The sequence below is a fragment of the Leuciscus leuciscus genome, assembly GCF_965113295.1.
Source record: "Leuciscus leuciscus genome assembly, chromosome: 21".
Lineage (NCBI taxonomy): Eukaryota > Metazoa > Chordata > Actinopteri > Cypriniformes > Leuciscidae > Leuciscus > Leuciscus leuciscus.
In genome coordinates this window covers 12550070-12573028 of record NC_138745.1, presented here as the reverse complement: position 1 = coordinate 12573028, position 22959 = coordinate 12550070, and the positions used below count along the sequence as shown (strand labels likewise).

The 22959-nt window shown below is 37.7% G+C and overlaps 1 protein-coding gene across 3 annotated transcripts in view; it reads right to left on the bottom strand.

The window, feature by feature from the left end:
- oplah (5-oxoprolinase, ATP-hydrolysing) overlaps positions 1-20685 on the bottom strand; it is a 52778-nt gene extending 32093 nt beyond the window's left edge. Inside the window, exons 1-8 of one of the 3 annotated variants that reach the window (XM_082152681.1) lie at positions 20477-20685; positions 15088-15271; positions 14732-14923; positions 10460-10574; positions 9784-9907; positions 8065-8260; positions 7190-7355; positions 2655-2793 (exon numbers count right to left, since the gene is read on the bottom strand). In XM_082152681.1, coding sequence (XP_082008807.1) covers positions 2655-2793; positions 7190-7355; positions 8065-8260; positions 9784-9907; positions 10460-10574; positions 14732-14923; positions 15088-15258 — 1103 coding nt within the window. In that variant the 5' untranslated portion in view covers positions 15259-15271; positions 20477-20685. The other 2 variants (XM_082152682.1, XM_082152683.1) reach the window with 2 other exon arrangements.
- Between the last annotated feature and the right edge of the window lie 2274 nt (positions 20686-22959).

Here is a 22959-nt window from a genome sequence, read left to right as displayed (position 1 = left end):
GATGGTGCTGCTCTTCTCTCTAGTAATATGGCACATAGTCTTAGAGCTCAAACATGAATTGGGGCTCAGTTCAGGAAGCAGACAGACTGGCTAAACCGACCGTCTGCTAGCTGTCTCACGTCACTGAGATCAGATAAATCCCATCACATAGAGACTCTTTCCCCTAGATATCATCATATAGAGACTGTGTCTGTTCCCCGAATTAGGAAATACAAAAAACCAAACCCATTTAAGGGTAAAACTTTTATTGATGTTCAACAAATAAAAAACAGATATAATACAGATGAACAAATGATAAAGCTTGGGTTGCTGAATATTTGATCCCTTACTTCAAAAGCACTTATTGTTAATGATATGATTACAGATTATAACCTAGATGTGCTGTGTTTGACAGAAACCTGGCTAAAACCAGACGATTACATTACTTTAAATGAGTCCACCCCCCAAGATTACTGATATAAACATGAGCCTCATCTGAAAGGCAAAGGGGGAAGTGTTGCTGTAACTTATAGTAATATCTTCAGAATTACAGAGAAGTCTTGTTTTAAATATAATACTTTTGAAGTGTTGGAGCTTAATGTAACACTATCTAGTGTAAATGATAAATCACGTTTGAGATTTGTGCTGGCTACTGTCTACAGGCCACCAGGGCACCATACAGACTCTATCAAAGAATTTGCAGATTCTCTATCAGAGTTAGTACTGGCTGCAGATAAAAGTCCTAATTGTTGGTGATTTTAATATACATATAGATGACAAAAAAGATGCATTGGGATTGGCATTTAAAGACATTCTGAACTCTATTGGAGTTAGACAACACGTGTCAGGACCTACTCATTGTCGTAATCATACTCTAGATCTAATACTATCACATGGAATCATTGTTGATCCCATTGAAATTCTATAGCAGAGCGATGACAAATCAGATCATTATCTAGTCTCGTGTATACTCCATCTAGCCAAGGTTGCGAAGCCGACTCAGTATTACAAATATGTTAGACCTATCACTTCTGCTATCACTAAAGATTGCTTTATTAATAATATTCCTGATCAGTTTCATCTCCTCAGCATCCCAGATAGCTTAGAAGAACTCGATATTGCGACAGAAACTTTTGACACTCTCTATTTTCCAGCACTTTAGACACAGTTGCTCCTTTGCGCTTAAAGAAGATTAAAGAAAATAGTCCAACGCCATGGTACAACGAGCACACTCCAGTGATCATAAATGCAGTTTCTCTGTCCAGAGTTCCCACTTCAAGGGCTTTGGAGAGAGTAATGCATTGAGATGATCACTAGTTATCACTAGTTAACCGATTTATCGCTAAAGCATATATTTGACCGATATTTGCCATGTTTAAAAATTATTTCAAATTAATTAACTTTTCTTTTTCTGTTTGGCCAATAACTGTTTAAAGAAACACTTTTATTTTGACAGTGGTGATTTACTTTTTATCAAGTGCAAATATTTTTCTTATTATTTATTTCTAATTATTTATACATTGTATGTATAAATACATACTATGTAAAATAAATACAAATTTCACAACATCAAATGTTGTGAGTTTATTTTATTTACTGATAAAATAAATAATGATTAATAAATAGTGATATCGGCTTTATTTCTTGCCACCATACTCTCCAAGATATCAGCATCAGTCAACCACTAATTATCATTCCCGATTGGAATTCGCACATGGAAATGGAAAGAAGTCAGGAGAGGGGGTTGTAACAAACAAGGGGGGTAAAGGGCAAGATGCCAGACTGGGAGCAAATAGTGACAGAACAGAAAATATGCCATTTGCTTGAACACAGAAAACTAGATACCAAACATAAAAATTAAATCATGACCTAAATTAGCGGTTCTCAACGGGGGCAGTACCGGAAGCAAGATTTTTGAAAGGGGGGCGTTCAGATGTTTATGGGGGATGTTCACGAATGTTTTCTTTGTTACCAACTAATTTACTGGTCAGGCATTATTGTTAACTCGCAAGACTGTAAGGAGAAAATCATAATTTGATGGATAATTTAAATATATTCTGTAATCACATTTTGGTAATGTATTAATTCCGCCGTCACATCTGAGCGCAAGACGCTGCTTGGATAGTTTCAAGATTGGTAAAAATAATAGAATAATAATTTAATTGTTCATATGTGTTTATTCTTGTCACATCCACATGCAGTCTAAGTACCGCAATCGCTTAGATAATGCATAGGGGCGCTGGCACAAAAAAGGTTTAAGAACCACTGACCTAAATGATAGGCTCCTGTCAGGGATGTTTGCAGTGAACATAATCTTTATTTATAGAGACACATTCCAAAACTGAGTGGGCACACTAGCTTCGGATGATTGCACAGTCAGTGTTTGCATGAATGCATTTGTGCTGGCATTGATTAATCGGTAATCTTAACCAATTAAATTATTAACAACAAAACAATTGGTCATTGATTTAGCATGAACAACCCCATGTAAACCACTGGTTCTTACTTATCTGTCTTATGAAAAATCACAATGAGAACAACTGAACCAACCTATCTAAATCTAAAAGAATGTTTTACAATGTGTAAAAATAATTTTAAAAAGCATTACAATATCAGAGCACAGACTCAACAAATCAATAATGACATTTTCTATATTAATATTGTATGTTTGTTACCGAAAGAACAGTCGAGAGCCTCCACCTGCTGCTACAGTGCTGATGTCAAGCTGTGGTGCCTGCAGGGTGATGCCAGCGACAGTTGCTTCAAACACATGTTCATACTGTCCAGCGTATCGGCTCACATCTGTTGATGTGCCTGTACAAATAAATCTATCATCAGTAATGTCAAAGTGCTCAAATGTTTCTTTCTGAAATCAGCTCAACCAGTTCAAACCTCCTTCACTGCATGCTAAGAATGAGCAAATAAATACATAAAGTATAAGATTTGAGAGCTGTGTGTCAGGGTTATACTTCGGTTTTGCTTAGTTTCAGTATTCTGGTTCAGTCTTCCCTGTTTGCCTGTGTTCCTGCTCATTAGTTTCCCTGACTGTTTATTAATCCGACACCTGTTTCAGTTTTACTCAATTACTTCCTGTAATTGAACCCTTAGGCTATGTTTACGCGACAACAATATGCTTAAAACTGAGAAGTTTTTCCTTTGAGTTTTCCACGTACAGACGACATCATTGTCAAAACGATCCCCATTCACTCGGATCCGCGAAAACTACTAAACACCCTGTATTCCGCTGCCAAGCCATTAGATGGCAATGAAGCACTATAGACTGAACACGTAATACGCATGTGCATGACGTCATCGCCTTTAGAGATTCGCATTTTTGTTGTTTTACACCGTTTTCAAAAACTTGCACTTTGAAACTCGTATTCAAAAGTTTGCATTTTCAGGCATGCAAAACGCCGTTGTCGTGAAAACGAAAGGCCAAATCGCATAAAAATTTTACGTTTTCAGTTGAAAATGGTTTTGCTGATCCTCGAGTCATGCATGTGTGACTATACGACAGAATACTGGACCTTAAAAAGGAGTAATTTTTGCGCCGTTTTCTTTTCTCCCCTTTTTGTTTCCTTTTTCACTATGGACCTTACCACCACCCAACTGCTCTGCCTGGAGCAAAAGGACCGCTCACTGGAGGACCACACCCGGGACTTTTTAGAACTGGTGTGCCTCACCCACTATTCGGTCCAAGGCACGCCTTCCGGTGAGCAGTCCCAGAAATGATTTCGTCACATTTGTGGAGGGGGTGCTGGTAAATAACGGATCAGCATTTTGAGTCTGCCGCTATGCACAAGCCCGAGTCTGAAAGGAGGACTGAGCCAATCATTGCCGTGGGAATTGTAGTGGAGTACAAGGGAATGGAGGAAGACTCCGCCCACACTCCCAAAGCTGAGGAGTTCCCACCCAGCCTCCCTCTCCGGCCTCCTCTTCCAAAGAAAGCCAGTTCTCCAGCCCTTCCTCCGCTGGTTCCCTTCAGCCCCTCAACTCCTCCTCTAATGCTACTCTGTATGGATCTGACTCGGGTCTTCTGGTCGGTCTCCAGCTCAGCTCAGTCAAGGGACCCGGCCCCACGTCCAGCCACTGTTCCTGTCACTCCACCTCGGCCCATCGCCCTGACTCCTCTACTTTGGCTCCTCCCTCCCTCTGCTCCACCTGGGACCATCGAACTCCACCGGGTTCTCTCGACCCTCCGGCTCCACCTCGGTCAGACGTCGCCTTGCATGCGCCACAGACTTGCAAGCTGTCCGCTGCGCTCTTTCTCTTCACCCCTCCCTGGTCCATCTTGTTCCTCAGTCGCTCCGGCTCCACCTCCAACTCGGGGGGTTGTCGCTACGGCTCCGTCGCAGCCTCCGGAGCCTGCGGTGTCATTTTTGGTACATCTGCTCTCCGTCTGCGCTCTGGGCTCCCTGTCCATCGGCTCCATCTCCATTCGCCGTGCCAATGTCTTTCGACGAGGAGATCTCCACCACGGCTGCACCTTTCCTCGACTCCACCATGGGGCTTCGTCCTGGCTGGACTCTGGGTTTCCATCTGGGTCCTCTGCTCCTGGCTCCTCTCACCCTCCACTCCCCCATGGACTGTTTTGCCAGCCCTTCTTTGGTTACACCCCTCTCCAGCTCCACATCCTCGACCAGATCTCCCTCCCTCCTCAGATTGACTCTTTACGGCATGAGGACGTGCCTTCTGGGAAGGGGAGCTACTGTCAGGGTTATGCTTCTGTTTGTTTAGTTTCAGTGTTTTGGTTCAGTCCTCCCTGTTTGCCTGTGTTCCTGCTCATTAGTTTTTATTAAAAAGACTTTTGTTTGTCCTGGACTTGTGCATGTGTGACAAACGCGTGACACTGTGTCAGAAGGCAAGATTTTCATTGAATAACCTACTAATTTAAATTTCAGTCAGTTCCTCACACAGGGCATCATATGAATGCAGAAGACTTGGACTATAGTGCACAAGTTACATTACTGTTACAGTATGATACTTGTATGGTATGGTATGATTTTGTCCTATTAGAATCTTAACAGCTTCTGGGAACTGTGATTTCATTGTATGTTATAAAGTAGAACATTAGACTAGCCACTATATTATAATGTTCACATAAATGTAATTTTTATATATTTCTAACTTAACAAATATAACCTAATTTAAAAATAAACTGCAATCCGATTCAATTGTGCACTGCTCATCAAACCTCAACCAACACACAGAATTCACTCTTTGTTCGGGAATCAAGCATTCAAATTTTCCAAAATGCTATGACATAGTTGAATAAACAAGCACTGCACGTTTGAAAGTCAAAATGTGGCGCAGGTGTTTTTATATTAACATGGTTCCCACACCTTGGTTAACTTCAAATTCAAGGACTTTTCAAGGACTTTCCAGGTCCAATACCCTCAAATTCAAGGACTTAATGTGGGGACACATTTTAAGTGAGAGCAAGATTACATCGTGTTACCTTGTAAGATACATTGTTACAGTTTTGCACGTTTGAATGTCATGGCAACGTACAACACAAAGTACATCACAAGGGAAACACTTAACGTAATGCGTAAATGTGCGTAACTAGCATAAATCAAGCAAGCTAGTATGCATAGGGCATGAAGTGTTATAACACATTAGCAGACCGTAGGGAATAATATGGAATTTTTTCCAGAAAACTTCTTGCACAAAATAAATTCAAGCGCTTTCAAGGACCTGTATCTATGTATGTTTATTTTCAAAAACTTTCCAGGGCCTTGACATTTTCAGATTCACAAACTTTCAAGGATTTCAAGGACCCGTGGAAACCCTGTATTAATGTGTCTTTGAAGGGAACAGACTGTCTTATTTTCATTAAATTTTTCTTTATCTTTCATGATAAAGCAGCGTTTATGAGCAGAGCACAGCGCTGCTTTGTGTACAGCAGTTACCTGGGAAACTGCTATTTCTGCCGTTCCGAAAAATAAATACAAATACCGTCACATACCGTGAAACCGGTATAATTTTGAAAATACCGTGATATACATTTTTGGTCATACTGCCCAGCACTAGGTCTTTGGTTCTAAATGTGGTTATATTAATACCTTCACTGTGTTTGATCCACTGTAAATAATATTTTGCACACTAGGATGTATGTTGTGTAACCAGATTATGACTCACTGACTTTTATGCTGCTTCTGTCAAAAAAAAAAAAGGTAACATGCAATGCTGGCTATGTAATTCTGATATGTCAGTAAAGATCATCTGGCGGTTCATTATCATAGGTCGCAATTTCTTCTTTAGGCAACTATATATTATTTACCAGTATTCTGTTCATTAGGGTATTTATATAGGAACTGTTATTATTAATTAGGGATGGCAATCATCACATAAAATTCAGGATTGTCCCTATTTACAGATGAAATGATACATCCTGTATTGAATCACATGACATTATGATTTGTCCCATATTTTTCCTATACCCTATTTTGCTATTTCTTGTGAAATTGATTTGGTTATTCTCCTTTCTGCAGAGAAGAAAAAATTCACTTGGCAGTGATAAGTGTGACTTGTGTTTTGTCTTTTCTCTCTCTCTCTCTCTCTCTCTCTCTCTCTCTCTCTCTCTCTCTCTTTACTTTAGTTTTTAGCAGGTTGACACAGATATTTAATAGGCTCATTCATTTGTCAATCATGGAGGCGCATACTGACGACAACACATGTCTCCACCAATGAGGGCGGGTTATGCGAGTATAACAGAGAACGCTTGTGTGGGAAGCGGAATGATTTTCTTTGTTTGATTCATGCCTGTGCACCTGTTGTTAATGTTTGCCCAGAATCATCTTGACTATATATAATGTTTATGGTAAAGTCTGTGTTCTTTGATCCCTTAGTGTATGACGGCTCATTCGTTCCTTTTTCTTTGTGTTAATAATTCACAGTTTGTTTGTTTTGTTATTAAACGGGGAAAAGAAAAAGGACAGGTAAGATATCACGTGATATACATGTCCCACAATGAGGTTTCAATTGTGTTAGAACACTAGGTTTGTGACATGTGCCACCCCTTGTATTGTTTTTTTTTGTTTGTTGTAGTGAGAGTAGTTCATTTAGGGCATTTCGACGCTGAAGATTTTCTTTTGATTTGGGTTTCTTGTGAATCACCTGTATCGTAGTGAAAATCTCCTTTTGTGTTTCATAGAAAAAAGTCAGTCATAGGAGTTTTAAACAATATGAGTTAATGATGATCTCTTACCTCCCATGTCGAAACCAATGACGGGCTTCTTTTCCGTAAACCCATAACATGTGACAGCATAGCCCACAACTCCTCCAGCAGGACCAGAGAGAACTGCCCGAGAGCCACAGAACTGCTCCATTGGTGTCAGCCCACCATCTGACTGCATGAACAACACATCCACACCCTGAGAGAGAGAGAGAAATGGGGCATTAAATTAAAGGTGCAGGAAGCGATTTCTGAGAAACACTGTTGAAAGTGGTTCGGACCAAGCACCACAACACACTTGTAGCCAATCAGCAGTAAGGGGCGTATACAGTCATGATGGGGGAGGAGAGAAAGTAAGCAAGAGGGAGATTTGTGGAAAGACTGCAGAAAGAGAGATGGCTGAGAGACATTACAAAAGAGAAAAGGTCAGAGGAATATAACAGGAAAAAGAAGGTTTATGATCAGGCAAGAGCTTTAGGACCCAAGCAAACATTAGAAAAGCTTTCCAGCGTTGGAGAGACCTAAGCAGGAAGGCATGAAAAATGGACGGTGAGGTTGTCTTGTTTCTGCTCCATACGTGAGTTACATCAGTTTTGCTATGTTTCACAGAACCAAGATACACTGTTGTTGTAATGTTAGCTACAGTAACAGGACAGTTTTGAGTGTTATTGTTTGTCTGGAGCTGGTGTGCTGCTGGCGACTCTAGCTTGTATATAATTGTGTGTACAGTACAGTATATTCATTTTTTGTTCTTGTCATTCATTCGTCATCCACTCTTGCATTGCGTATTTGTGCATTTTGGGGATGGAGCAATGAAGGGAGGGGTGTGTTTGTTTGGCTTGATTTCAAGTATCGACAGTATTCAACAATGTTTCTCAGAAATTGCTAACTGCAACACACACACATACCTTCAAGCCTCCTTTAAAGCCTGCAGTGAATTCAGTGAGGTAAAGGTGTATTTTTGGTGTGAGGTAGGCGTCAGCACAAACAGTGTACCCACGAGGCACTGCTCGCACCATAGGCATAACCTCACTGGAAAGAGACACCTGAGTGAAACCAAGACGCTTCGCCAAAGACCCAACAGCCTTCTCATGAGCCGCCCATCTGAAACACACAATGAGGAATGATAAATATGATTTCAATCAATATAATCAAATGTCTCTGTGCGTTTTAATTATTTCAGTGTTTGATATAATGGCACATTGGGCATTAGGAAATTTCATCTCCACACCAACTACTCCAACTAAACTGGTGTTCCACAGGGCTCAGTGCACAGGCCACTTTCACTCCCTCTTTATACCAAGTCATGAGTATTTGTGAGCCATTCTTACACAGATAATAATCAAATAACTCTCTCGTCCACCTTTTGGCTCTCAGGTATCCTCTCATGACACTGCATTGCAAGATCCTGCACCTTGCAGTGTTTATGTTGATCTGTGTTTAGTGGTTCTTGCAGATGAATCAGCATACTGGTTAGACTAGTAGACCAACAGGCCTGTTTGCAGGAAAATGTTAATTTAATGAAAAAAAATTTTTTTTACCCACTCACTGTCCCACTCCTCAGTATAATCTCAGGTAGTGTGATAAATGTTTTATTACACTACCTAAGATTAGAATGAGGGGTGAGAGTTAAAGTGGTAAAACATTTTAAATACTTATGATTATTGACAATGATTTGCAGAAATTGTAGGAACAGTAAAATATAATATTGAGCAATTTAAATTGATTATAAAATGAAATAAGCAATGAAGCAGGCAAAGATATATATGTACTCCATGATACTGTCACATTTTCCTATTGTATTACAACAGGCAAGCTGTACCATTATGAATCTTTTGCATAATCTCTAAAAAACAAACACTTATAGTGTTAGACAAGAAAACAAAATTTTACCAATGTAAGATTACTTTATACAATTTTCAAAATATAACGTTGATATATTATATATAACATTGTCTTGCTCCATCACCTCTTAAACAACTCATAACACGTTATACTACTGCAACTATCTTAACAAGTTCATCTTCTAGAGGTGATTGCTACATTAAATTTAGATTAAAAAAGGTGGTAGATTAAAATCCATACCGTACAATATTAGAATTCCTTGTTGAGTACTATTAGAGAGTGCAATACTCTAAAAATGCTTAAATTAAAATCACACAACAATTTAAGCTAATATTGTTACAGTATACTGTGAATTGTCTCTGAACAAAAAAAGATGGATAATTAAAAACAATAAATTAAATTAAATTAAAATAAATTCTTTGAGAGAATGGTAATGTGCATTATCTGTGATAGTACATTGATCACTTATAAATGTCAAATGATCAAGGAAAATTTTATTTCTTAATTCATGACCCCTTCAATACTAAAGTCCTCCAATTTAATTTGCAATATAATAGATAAATGAAATGTATTAATGGCACTAGTTCCATTTGTATGAAACAAGACAGTAGTGCCGTTTTCTGTTAATCAGGTGAGCGGTTCTGATATACAGCACTGCTATGGATTACAGTCATTATTAAGAAATATCAGATCACAGAATGCTGCAATTGACCAAATAGAAAAAACATATTCCAGAGAGCCATGTAATAAATACAGGAGAAGATATAATGATCTATACAAACGTGTAAGAATGCAGAAGCAGCACCGCCAGACTTCTGATGCCTTTGGATTGCACATGTCTCAAATCCTGCTCAACACGTTGAAGATCCAACTCACGCCACACCTCAAGACTTTCTCCAGTACTGCCTGAGAGAAACAGAGATTCCATGCTTAGATTAATGCAGTTGACATTAGTGATACTTTTCTGAGATTGTATAAACCGACAAAACGAGTTTCATATGACATAAACATACAATGTTAGCCAAGGTTTCTTACACTCCAAATAGCTTTAATGGCCATTTAACACTCTCTCTCTCTCTGACCATATGAATTACACATGCCATTTCTGTTGCAATGCCTTTAGAATGTCTAGAGGTAATTTACCTCTGTAATAACCTTGACAATGGTTCTGAATCGGCATCATAGATATTAATGTTAATGCATTCATTTTTGTGACAAGTTGTGGAATTTCAGACCAAGTAGTGTTTGCAGCTCAGTTTCAATAATTGCCTTTCTGCACTGAGGATAATGCTTTGACCTCTAAAACTAACAATACATCGTTTGTGATAGAATTAATTTGATGTAGAATAGTCCTTATATATAAAGTCTTTTACCACAAAAGATCAAGAAAACCTTAATCCCTCATGATATGACCTGTTAAAATGAGGTGTATGTAGTAGATGTTGACATGTTGTTCACCTGTTACTATTCGTTTGGGCTCGTTTCTGGGAAGCTGACAGGAATCTTGTCTGAGAATAACCCTCTCTTCCACTTCAATCACCTCCTCGTACAGCACATCCGGCATACACACCTCCTAAAACAACAACACACACTTTGAAACACTCACAAGCCCCTACAACAACAAAATGATCTTGATTATCTTGGAATTTCATCAAAGCATTGTTGGTTGTGAACAGTTTTTCAGTGGTGAACATATTTTCAGTGGTGAGATGAAACACTGTTAAAAGACTAACCTAATTTAGTATTATCATTCATTCTCTTCTGGGGTTTCATACAGCTACATTTCCAGTGTGTACTTTGATTTTCTCTGAAAAATACAGTTTTTGAGCAAAAACTACTGTGTTTTAAGAGGTGGGGTGAAACCGGAGAACCTGCAACATCATTACAACATCAATATTGACCAAAAACTGGTATGGTTCCAATATACTGTGTTTCCCAAATGGATACCCTTGTCCTGAGAACAGAGTTTAAACTTTCTGTTAAGATTTAACTTACTTCATTATATAGTTGACCCTTGCCAGACTATAAATCAGTGTGGTTTCATCATGTTCCCCTTTTAGCCAAGAGCTTTTACAAAAATATGATACTGGAATTTTACAATTCAGAATACACAAACATTATTCCAATTTAAGAATTTTACTCTACTATAGAAAACAAACAGCTGTAACATTTGACTCAAAACTTTTTAAAATATACTTTTTGGGACAAGAAGTCTTTTTTGATAAAAAAAAGAAAGAAGTGTTTTTGTGAGATGGACAGTTTGAAGGACAACGTACCCGAATAATGGCACAGACATTTGTAGGTATATACAGCTTTCCTGTAGCTCAGTGGTAAGAGCATTGCGTTAACAACGCAAGGTTGTGGGTTTGATCCCAGGGGATTGCACATACCCATGTATAAATGTATAGGATAACGCAATGTAAGTCGCTTTGGATAAGCGTCTGCCAAATGCATAAAATATACTCTATTGGCCAAGAACTCATGTAGGCATTTGCATAGTTATGTAACATATGTTTCTGGACTCAGCGATTCAAACCACTAGTAACATCAGGTCCGTTTCTCCATCTCCAACTCACTTTTAATCATCCCTCCCACTAATCTGTATGTGTAATATTACTGATGGTCAGTTGAAATGACATTCAAAAGTTTGGGGATCAGTAAAGTTTTTTTATTTTATTTTAAAGAAATTAATACTTTTATCCATCAATGATGCATTAAATTGATCAAACGTCAAGGTAAAAACATTTATGTTACAAAAGATTTCTTCTACAAATAAATGCTGTTCTTTTGAACTTTTTCATAAAAGAATGCTAAAAAAAAATGTATCAAGGTGTCTGAAAAATAAGCAGCACACTGTTGACGCGAATGGCTGTAATGTGATGCGCATGACGAAGGAGTAGAAAACAAAAACAGTTTTTGTTTAATCCACAAACTAAAACTTTAACTAAAGTCCCCCTGTAGACTCAAGTCTAGTTTATTTCTAGAGTCCTTTCCACTACAAAGTAGACCAAAGGGCTGTACAGTTAAAAGCAGTCTACAGATAATAGCAAATAATAATAAAACAGAACAACAGTCACAAAGTGTAACAAAAACAAACAAACAAAAATAACAAAAGCAGCGAGGAAAAGACATATACACATAATGGGTCTCATTCATGAAACATTCGTAAATATACGAGTAAATATGTGAGTGATTTGCGCGTAAAGAGACATTCCCGAAAATTCTTCTCCTGATTCACAAATACTTCGTAAACGTCAGATTTGATAGTGAAATGTGTGTGTGGGTTAATGAATTCCAATCAGTCGTAAATGGGTGCACGTTCATTCTCTCAATTACCATAAATCCCGCCCATTAAAACCGACTGACAACTATATATGGGCAATATATTATGACACGAAACGAAGGATTTCATATGTTTTCTCAAAAGCGAATGAAGAAGATAAATTTCTCAGATACATTTTATTTTCAAGCGTAGGCTACATAGTGGCGTATCAGGTCCTAAAAAAAAGGATTTTTTAGGTAATAATGCTTTTAATCGAACAGTCCCAGAAGTGAAAAGAAAATGGTTCGACATGAAGCTTGACTGCAACACTTGTGACTTGCGGACTTAAAAATGAATAAACAGCTTGAATATAAAAAAAAAAAAAAAAGACTTGTGTTCTGTTTGCAGATGCTATTACTGGCTCTCGTAATAAAAGTAAAAAGAAAACCCGTATGTAATTACTATATATAATATTTTTTTCAAAATGCTGTGTAAATATGTACCCGATTAAGGTGAATTAAAATGCAGCCTTATTAATGAGCAAAACGTTCGGATGTTAAACGCACTATTTACGCGTGGCTGGGAGCAGGTGTAGATTTCTTTCGTACCAGCTAACATTTGGAAAATACGAACATTTTAATGAATCCGAAAATTTACGCCAGAACCACTTTACACACGATTTACACAAAAATTCGTTCTGCTCGTGTTTCATGAATGAGACCCAATAAAACAAAATACAACTGCCAAAATATAAAAAATGTAAAAGCCATAGAAAACAAATGTGTTTTCAATCGAGATTTAAAAATATTAATTTAGGGTGCAGATCTAATGTCAGGTGGAAGGGTATTCCACAGTCTTGAGTCGGCAACAGAAAAAGCCCGATCCCCTTTAGTTTTCAAGCGAGTTTTAGGAATTGCGAGAAGTAAACAATTAAAGGAGCTGTATGTAAGAAATGTATTTCAATTAATCATAAAATGGCCCTGATATGTCACTAGACATTAAGAAATCATGTTCATTTCAAATACTTATATCACTGACAACAGTAGTCCGGCCAGGATATTGTCATTTAAAAAGTGAAGTTGCAGCCCTCAACTGATGTTGATGTTGTCATCTTGTGTTTTGGCATGAAGCGCCACCCTCCACCTATCTACCAATCACAAAGTAAGTAGTGTTTCGGCATCGGGGTTGCCAGCTCTGCTCTAGTTACCACAGCTACGTAGCAGCCTACGTTCCTGCTGGATCCTGCAGCCTATCTGGCAACCTCGAGTCAGGGGGGGAGGGGGAGGGGATACACCGCTCTACAGTAATTTGAAAGTGATTGCAGTACCAGTTTTGGCCACAATCTTCCATACGGCTCCTTTAAGTGATAGTTGAGGTCTACATTGACCTGATTGGTTACAAGGTAGTTTGTGACGTCAGAAACACCAGCGATTTCAAATCGGTCTTTGGTTCACTGCAGTTTTAAGGAGAAAATACTCAGCAATGGTGTTGACTTATGAATTTGTACATGGTTTGTCTTAAAGGTGCTGTCTGTAAGAATGAGTGGTCGAAATAGATACTGCAGTCCAAATTAAACATTTCAGAGATCGTTGTTTTTCTCAATACTCCACTTTCGTGGCATCTTTGAGGCTGCCACGTTACAGCTATAGAAGAGCGCAACATCCGGTTGGTGAAGCTTGCTCGCTCTCATTGGCTAGCGCGGATATCACTTCAGAGGCTTACGATTTGGGGCTGTGCGGGCTCCAACACAATCGGGAGCAGTAAAATAATCGCAATGACACCACACATTTGAGGATTTTTTGGACAACAAGACGGTTACGAGAAGCCTTGAATCGGGCCACATCCACCAGATCATTGGGGGTTGCATATAGGGCTTAAAATCTTCAAGTGTGTGGCCAGCCTAAGACGATGCCGGATAAAGGAACAGAAAGAAACTCAGGGCATGAATACATGGGGAAAATAATTCAACTGAACAGTAACAGGTGTGAGGGACTAATTAATAATCAAGGAAACTAACTAGGAACTCAGGCAGGTAAAACAGGAACAGAACACATGTAAACGAAACCAAAACTGAACATACATGTTACAACTGTTTTCAACATTGATTATAATAAGAAATGTTTCTTGAGCACCAAATCAGCATATTAGAATAATTTCTGAAGGATCATGTGACACTGAAGACTGGAGTAATAGCTGCTGATAATTCAGCTTTGCCGTCAGAGGAATAAAAAATTTTAAATAGTAGTGTAAGGCCCAGTAACAGAACTGTCATGCTTGAAAAGCATTTCTCGAGTATCTTGTGTGCACATGCCCATTGTAATAAAGTATCATGATGTAAAGAACTGTTGTGAGTTTGAATGAATCTGTTGAGTGAATGATTCATCATTCAAAGGCTCAGCTCTTATAAAGACCCCTTTTTAGTCAACACCAAGTCTCTGGGATGAATTTACATCATCATTTTTACTCACCAGATCAAACAGGTCAGGTCGCGCTTGCGTGCCGATATGTAGAAGGTCCCGAAATCCGCGTGTCACCAGTAGTGCTGTTCTCTCACCCTGTCGCTCTAGTAAGGCATTGGTCGCCACTGTGGTGCCCATCCGAATCCAGCCAATCTGAGAAGTGTCCAAGGGCTGATCTCGAGCAAAGCTCTGTCCCGTTTCCTGTTCAATACACAAACCCAACAGACAAAGTGGACTTTTATGCGATACTTCAGTGATGTGCAGACTTCTGTTCTCTACATTCTAAACTATCCTCCCCAGATCTAATCCATAACCAAAAAAAACCCAAAAAACTACATCCAAATATGTTACGGTTTTCTCCTCACCTCCTGCAGTACTCGCCGAATCCCCTCAGTAGGGGCGTCTTTGTAGTTCTGGGGGTCATGTGACAGCAGTTTTAGGACTCTCTCTCTACCATCGGGTAAACGGGCAAACACATCCGTAAAGGTTCCTCCCCGATCAATAGCAAAATCAAACTTCCCTTTAGTTTCAGCCATGCTGGGACACAGACTGCAATGAATACAACATTTAAAAGTGACACACTGGCTGGATCTCAAAATTTATTAAACCTACCGGTACTTAAAGGGATAGTTAACCCTTCATTAATTTACTCACAATTGATTTCTTTCTTCAGTGAAACCAAAAAGAAGCTACTCTGTCTTTCATTCAGTGGACAAAAACGTTATTTAATTGATATCTTCTTTTAGTTTTCATTCTTTCTTTAGTTTTTTTTTTTTTTTTTAGCTACTCTGTTTTTCATTCAGTGGACAAAAACGTTATTTAAATGATAATATCTTCTTTGGTTTTCTTTCTTGCAAAACAACATTAGAAATCAAGAACAAGTAGCGGAATACAGAGGGGAAAAATACCATTCCGACTTTTTTAAATGATATTAGTAAACAAATCCCAAGCAAATACTTTATGGTTGGGTTTAAATTTAAGGTATCTTGCTTTGTGAATGTGGCATTTGCCCATCATACAAATGAAGTCTATGACATCATCTAGCTCCTTATTGCCAGAAACTAGTGATGGGCACTTTCAAAACACTGCTTCATGAAGCTTCATGAAAGCTTTACGAATCTTTTGTTTCGAATCAGTGGTTCGGGGTGTGTTTCAAACTGCCAAAGTCATGTGATTTCAGTAATCATTGAACAAGTGTCTATGTCGATCATAGACATAATAAATAAATAGACGCCCTATGTGCCGCTGGATCGAATGTCAACGGCACCGCCATATTGCGGAGGGCAACTTTCCAATTCCTAGTTAATTTAGCTGTGAAAGTTGAGACATAAGTTGACATGATTTATATTATAGTTTTAGCTTATATAATATTTTATTTTATAAAGTAAATTTCCTGAAATCGAAATATTAATCTAATTTTCTTAAAACCGACTTTTATGACAAGTACTCGTTTCGGGTAGGTAGGGTAGTCACTATTTCATTTACTATTTTTATTATTGTCTATATCATTCTGCAATTGATTTTACATTGTATTTGCTGTTATTATTATTATTGTTATTATAACATTATATCACTTGCGATTATCAATCTATTATAGTTATGCTGTTAAATTATTGTACTATTCACTAGTCACTATTTAACTTTATTTTTAATTGTTTTAATTATTTTTTATTGTCTATATTATGTAATTGATATTTCATATTCTATTGCTATTATTATAATATATACATAAACTATATGCTATTATCAATATATTATTATTATATTATTGTACTCATGATATTATATAATTATTAGTGGTGGGAGAAAAAATCGATCCATCGATGCATCGCGATTCTCTCTCCAACGATTCTGGATCGATTCTGAGAATTTCAGAATCGATTCTGAGCTTAGTTTTTTACCAGATGTGCGATGACGCTGAGTTTGCTTTAGGAACACCCGTCTTCTGCTTGCTAACAATTCCTCACACACGTACACAACTCGAACCTTCCGTAAAATAATCTTTCATAAAGTTCGGAAAGGTTGAAGCGAATTACAAGGACATTCACAGGCTTCGTTGCACAGGATGCGCTGTGAGAGACGCGCGCTTGTTTTGATGTTACACTTAAAGTGTGCTGTCTCACGTCACCCGTCTGTATTTTCCTTACAAATGCTCTACGAAGTCATCATTTATGTGGTTTGGAATGCAGTGGACTTATATATTTAAAATATGAATCTCACTAACAGAAGGCTGCTTTCAATTTTAAATGCTGACGCGCGCTTTGTTTGTGTACGAGACTGCTCGCGCAAGCGGCTGTGCGACTCCATGTAAGTGGTTTAATATACTTGTGCAAAATGAACGTAAACACAGCCAGTTATGTCTTAAGGGATTAAACGGACAGGACAAACCACATTACTTCTTATATTTCAAAAGAGATCCGAGCGTGAATGCAGCTTAAAGCTGCCGTCGGCAAGTCTGGCAGATTGGGTCGATTAGCCAAAATTTTGAATGTTTACAACTCTCATGCCCCTCCCCACTACCAGCGAGCACCCTCCCATCGAGGTCGTGCTCGTCAGTGCGTCACTGTGCGTGTGTACCTGATTTTATGTGAACGCGTCCGTCTCTTCAGCATCTATCAACACCATGGACTCGGAGGTAGGCTGCCCTGGCTAATCTAGCCATAGATAGCAATAACCGAGGAATTGGAAGCTTGTTAGTAGATTTTCTCTCCGCCATCACGCTTCATGCAATCTCCAGGCGAACTTCAGGCGTGGCGTGTGCATGTGATATTAACGTGCGCGAGTGAGGGGGGATCTGTGGCGTGTGCACGACCTGTGATTGACAGTCAGATCTCACACCCCCCTGCGCTGATTGGACCTGATGAAGCGGGAGCGCTGGATTTTTGCAAAACAAATAACACGCTCCAGGTGGAGTTAGAAGCTCGGGTTTTTTTCTAAAACCACCTTATTTATGTTGTTCTGTCGGATTATAGTGTCGATTACACTGAATATGATCAAAAAAATGTTGCCGACGGCAGCTTTAATAGATCTCCCGCAGTCTATGTCATAGTAAAATACAAAAGTACGATGAAGAAAAATCACTCACAGTTCTTGAATGGAAAATGTTCAGATAATCTTAAATACTGAAAGCACTCTTTGTTTGTTGTTTGTCATGTTTCTATGCTCCTCTTTATTATTTGCTACTTGCTTGTATGTTTTGAAGTTATATAAGTTTAAAATTCTTAAAATACAACTGTTTTAATTCTTTTTTTAAATTTGTAATTCTTTTTAAAAAAGTACTTAATTACTTATGTAAACTAATGAATTAATAAGGGGGGAAAAGTAGATAAAGAATCGATCTGGAATCGGATCGTGACCTCCAGAATCGGAATCGGATCGGATCGTGAGGTGACTAAAGATTCCCACCTCTAATAATTATACTATTCGTTACCATTTTATTTGCTGTATACTGTTTGTTTATTTTATTGACTATACACTAAACTATTTACTATTAGCCTACTTCTCATTTTATCTTATATTTACTATTTGCATTGCACTGTAGTTGTACCATATCATATGTATTACCATAATAAAGGATCCATCAGTTATCTTTGTTATTGCTCAAATTTTAAAAATAAAAACTTTATTTCATTTAATGAGAAAATTAACAATGTATTTTCAAAATTCTTATCCAAGAATAAAAAGCCAAATACAAGACAAGCCTGAGCTTTGACAATTCCTTATTAAAAAAATATTTTATAAGTCTAACTATCGAAATTTTAAATAACTAGAGATGGAACTTTTTGTACACCACATACAAACCACTGAAATTGGTTGATAGATGTAAACGTTAGTTTTGTTTTTATCCAGAAAAACCGCAGCTCACCCGTTTACTTGCATTTGTTTACAGCGCAGTCTTGCCCTCCGCAATATGGCGGACACATTGACGTATCGCAGCAACGTTCCAAAGCGGCCAATAGGGCGTCTATGTATTTATTATGTCTGCGATGTCGATTACCTGAGTATGAAGTGTCTAAGTGTCTATTTCCTGATCTCTGAGGAGTTTTATACATTTGTAAACGTTTTAATGAGGTATTTGTATAATTCAAATGAATAATAGTATTTTATAGTCTCTGTTTAGCTGACCCATCCATAGAACAAACAAAACAAGCCCTGAAAATTTATAAAATAAGACATATTATTAGGGCTGCTCGCTAATATTCGACTAATCGTTAGTCGACTAGAAGAGGTTTGGTCGACCAAAATTGTATTAGTCAGAAGAATATATATATTTTTTTTTTTTCAAATAATTAAAACATACAAGGATGTGATTTCTGCCGTCTCGTTCTCCCTGAACTTGAGCACGTCGCAAAAAATTTACCGAAATTCAGGGTATACTTGCCTCACAGACATGAGAATTATATCTATAGAAAGCTTGAAATGTCTACTTTTAAATAAACCAAACAAATATTCTGAGAGAATGTAATCTGTAAAAAACTGAGATGACGAGTCAGCATCGTTGACTTAATCTAGAAAAATCTTTAGTCGAGGGCAGCCCTACATATTAAACACTTAATATTTAATGTTATTAAATGATCAGTTAATTGCATCAGATAGATTATACTTTCAATAAAACATTTGCAATGGGTTTGTAAAAGCTGTTTTTATGCATGTTTGGCATGAGTTTTTGTTGCATTTACACTGTTTTGACCAGCAGGCGTCACGAGCGTGTTTCTCCCATCACCAAGGCTGGATTAGTACCCCCCAGGGGCCCCTGGGCACTGAAGCTCATGGGCCCCCCTCCCCTACCTGACAACCACACCCTCCAAAGGAACACACACACACACACACACACACACAATTCTAAGGCCCTCCAGCTGTACAAAGGCCCACCAGGTGTGGGATTTGACATGCCAAATCACTATTGGTCAAAAGCTAAATGACTAGTTCACAAGACACATGACAATGATAAAAATAAAACAATCCTGAAAAGTAGGGCTGCACAATTTGGAGAAAATGTCATATTGCGATTATTGAGGTCAATATTTCGATTACAATATAATAAACAAATGGTTTCATGAGTCAACTTGCTTGGTTCTCAAGTAAAATGCACACACAGATTAGTGATAATGCTAAAATGTGTATTTCTCAACTCAAACTAGAAACAACATCTAAATGCACTGTGTTTTCAAATTAAAATAATATTTTTTACAAAATTAAATATTGACATCTTGGCATTACTGCAAACTTGTTATTTGTCTCAATAATACAATAGTAAAAAAATAAATGTCATATTTACCGGGCCAGCCCATCACTACCAGAAAAACATCAGTGAAAAACAACAGTAATGACAGAAATATCACACGAAAAACACAAGAAATAAGGATGCTGACATGTTTGGTGTAAGAAGAACAGGAATAAAATAAGTGAGAGAAAGATTCTTCCTCCTCTTGGCAAACAGAAGAGAATAAATTAAATCATACAGGTTTGGAACAACATTTTTTGAACTATCATTTTAAATTAGAACGTGCATATGCAAATAATAAATTAACATTTAAATTCTATGATAAAACGCTGTCTGAGCGCTGTGCTGTCTGCAGATGCTCAGCTGTTATAAATAGGTGCACATTAGACTAAAAGCTTATAGGGCAGCAGAATCCTTTAAACCTTAACTAGGCTAAAGATCACTGACAATATAGTACACGTGTAAATGCATTGCATACATGAACAATCAGGCAATTACAAGATGAGCATGTTCTGCTGTAGGCTACTTACACTTGAAGCACCAGTGAAACAAGAAACGAATAGACGATTCCTCTCGTGTCGCACTGACTGTTCACAAATATGAAGCCACACTTCACCGCTATGATATTGAGAAGTTCAGTAGATCAGTTAGTACCACCTCTTTCTGCTACACTGGCTCCGCCTTCTGAGATATATCACGTGACTGAGCAGGGGGCGGTGGATAGTATTGGCGCGTGATTGCTCAAGAAGAAAGGCGAATCAGGCGAATCCTTAGTTCATCATGTTGTCCCAAACCTGTATGACTTTATTTCGTCTGCGGAACACAAAAGAAGATATTTATATTAATTTAACTCGGTTACATTAATGTTTTTTGTGTATTTGCCCCCTTTTGTGCTATGTATGCATATTAATGCCCTATGTTAAAGGTGCATTAAGCAAGATTCTGAGTTTTTGCAGAACTATGCCACCTCTGGCGGCAAATGAAACTGCAGCCAGAGATGTGCACGCTCATGGACCACACGCACACGCACGCTTGCACGAGCACGAGCTGTTCATAACCAAAGGAGCATCAGCCGCAAATCTTTTGTTTACAATCATAATGTCTTCAGAGGTAATAAAGTTATAAATCTGCAAGTCATTTTAAATATGTGAAAGGAAAGGCAATTGAGTAAATTACACACTTATGTGTGAGGGAAAAACGGGGGTAGTAGAAAACTTCGTTTTTTATTTCCATCTATCTCCATGTTGAACTGTGTTATGTGTTTACTGTATCCACTTATGATTGTATTATTATGGAAACACGTTCATGAACAATATAAGTTGTTACTTTGTAAAAGCTCAAAGCACAGTCGGTCAAAAAAGTACACTCAATTGTCTCAAGGTAATAAACAATTAAATGGCACTGACGTTACCATAAAACGTTACCAAACAGGCTAATCCGCCGAAGATTTGCGGGGGTTTAGCCTGTTTTATTGATCTGCTAAGTAGCATATTCCAATAGCAATACATCCTAATTAAGTAGTAATTTGCTCAAAATTTGTGTCTAATTATCTAACTTATATATCAGCATTTTATATCACACTCAAGATATTTGAACTGTTTTAATCGAATAGCAAATCATTAAACTACATGTAGTGCAGATTTATTTAGATATTTTGCCAGGGACAATACACAATGATGAACATTTATGTGAATTTATGTGATGTGTCAATACTTTTCAACTGCTGTCCCTGGGCAAGGTCACAGTAGTTCATACATTTATAAGACAAAAAAAGGGTAACTATACACAACATCTATACACTTCCCTATGTTTACTCTCGTCTTATTCCGACGCCTGTCTGAGTCCAATTTTGCCCTTTTGGTTGCACTAGAGAGAAGTTTTCTTTTTTTTATCTTGCGTGGAGTTTGCGTTAGTGTTTGAAATGAACTACAAGCAGGTCTCTTACAATCATAGACAATCCATCTTCTACGGAGAAAGCCGGCGAATACACAAACCTGCCAGACATAGCTATGTGAGCGTGCCGTGAACGCACATGACGTCACGCCCAGTCTAAAATTCCGGCCCGAATCCCTCTTATTTATTTTACTTTACAGGATTATAGAGACAATCTCAGTGATCAGAGAAGGGCTCATTCAGCCCATCAGGCAATTGTTTAAGCATGTATGGGTTAGAAAACGGGTATTTTTAACATGAAAAGTTGCTTAATGCACCTTTAAGGTAGTAGGCTATAGGCCTATTTAATGTCTGTGTTGAAGTAACTGTTTATTAGATGAATCTTATCTGACCAATAAAAACCTGTTCTGTTAGCTACACATTAAATTGACTAACCATTGCATTATTTAAAAAACTTTAAAAGGATTGACAGAAGGACTGATTAATTGACTAGGCCTATTTATTCGGAGATGTCTTTTGAATGTAGTCTATTTTTAATTAGGCTACTAATGCATTATTCATTATAACGACTAGCTATTTAACTAAATTAATTATATTTCATTTATATTTCATTGAAAATAAAATAACTTGACTAAATTAAATGTGTTATGTATAGCACATTTACTATTTGTTATAACACATTTAACCCATCAACAGGCAAATTAACAAAACAATATTAAACTCTACAAAAAAAAAAAAGTGTCAGAAAAGATACTCAAAATTCACATTTCAAAGTACATGTGTTTTCAGCAGAGACTTATTGTGGAGCCACAATACATTACAGTGTAGTGCTTTAAAAACATGTCAATTCGTAAATTAAAGTCATTCCCAAATTTAAGAGTCACCATGGTCAGCATATGTTAGTGTACAGAGGGGTGTAATACTGCAAAATTTGGTTTCGATCCCATACCAAGCAAATAGGCTACAGGGCCAGTATCATCGATATTGATACCGATACCAATACCAATAAAAGCATGCACTTGAACTTATACTTTCCAGTAGGGGAGACCAGTGTGCCATCGTTTATGAGGTGAATATGCTAAGTCTGAATATTTTTTCACCACTAAAAGATTGTGTGATT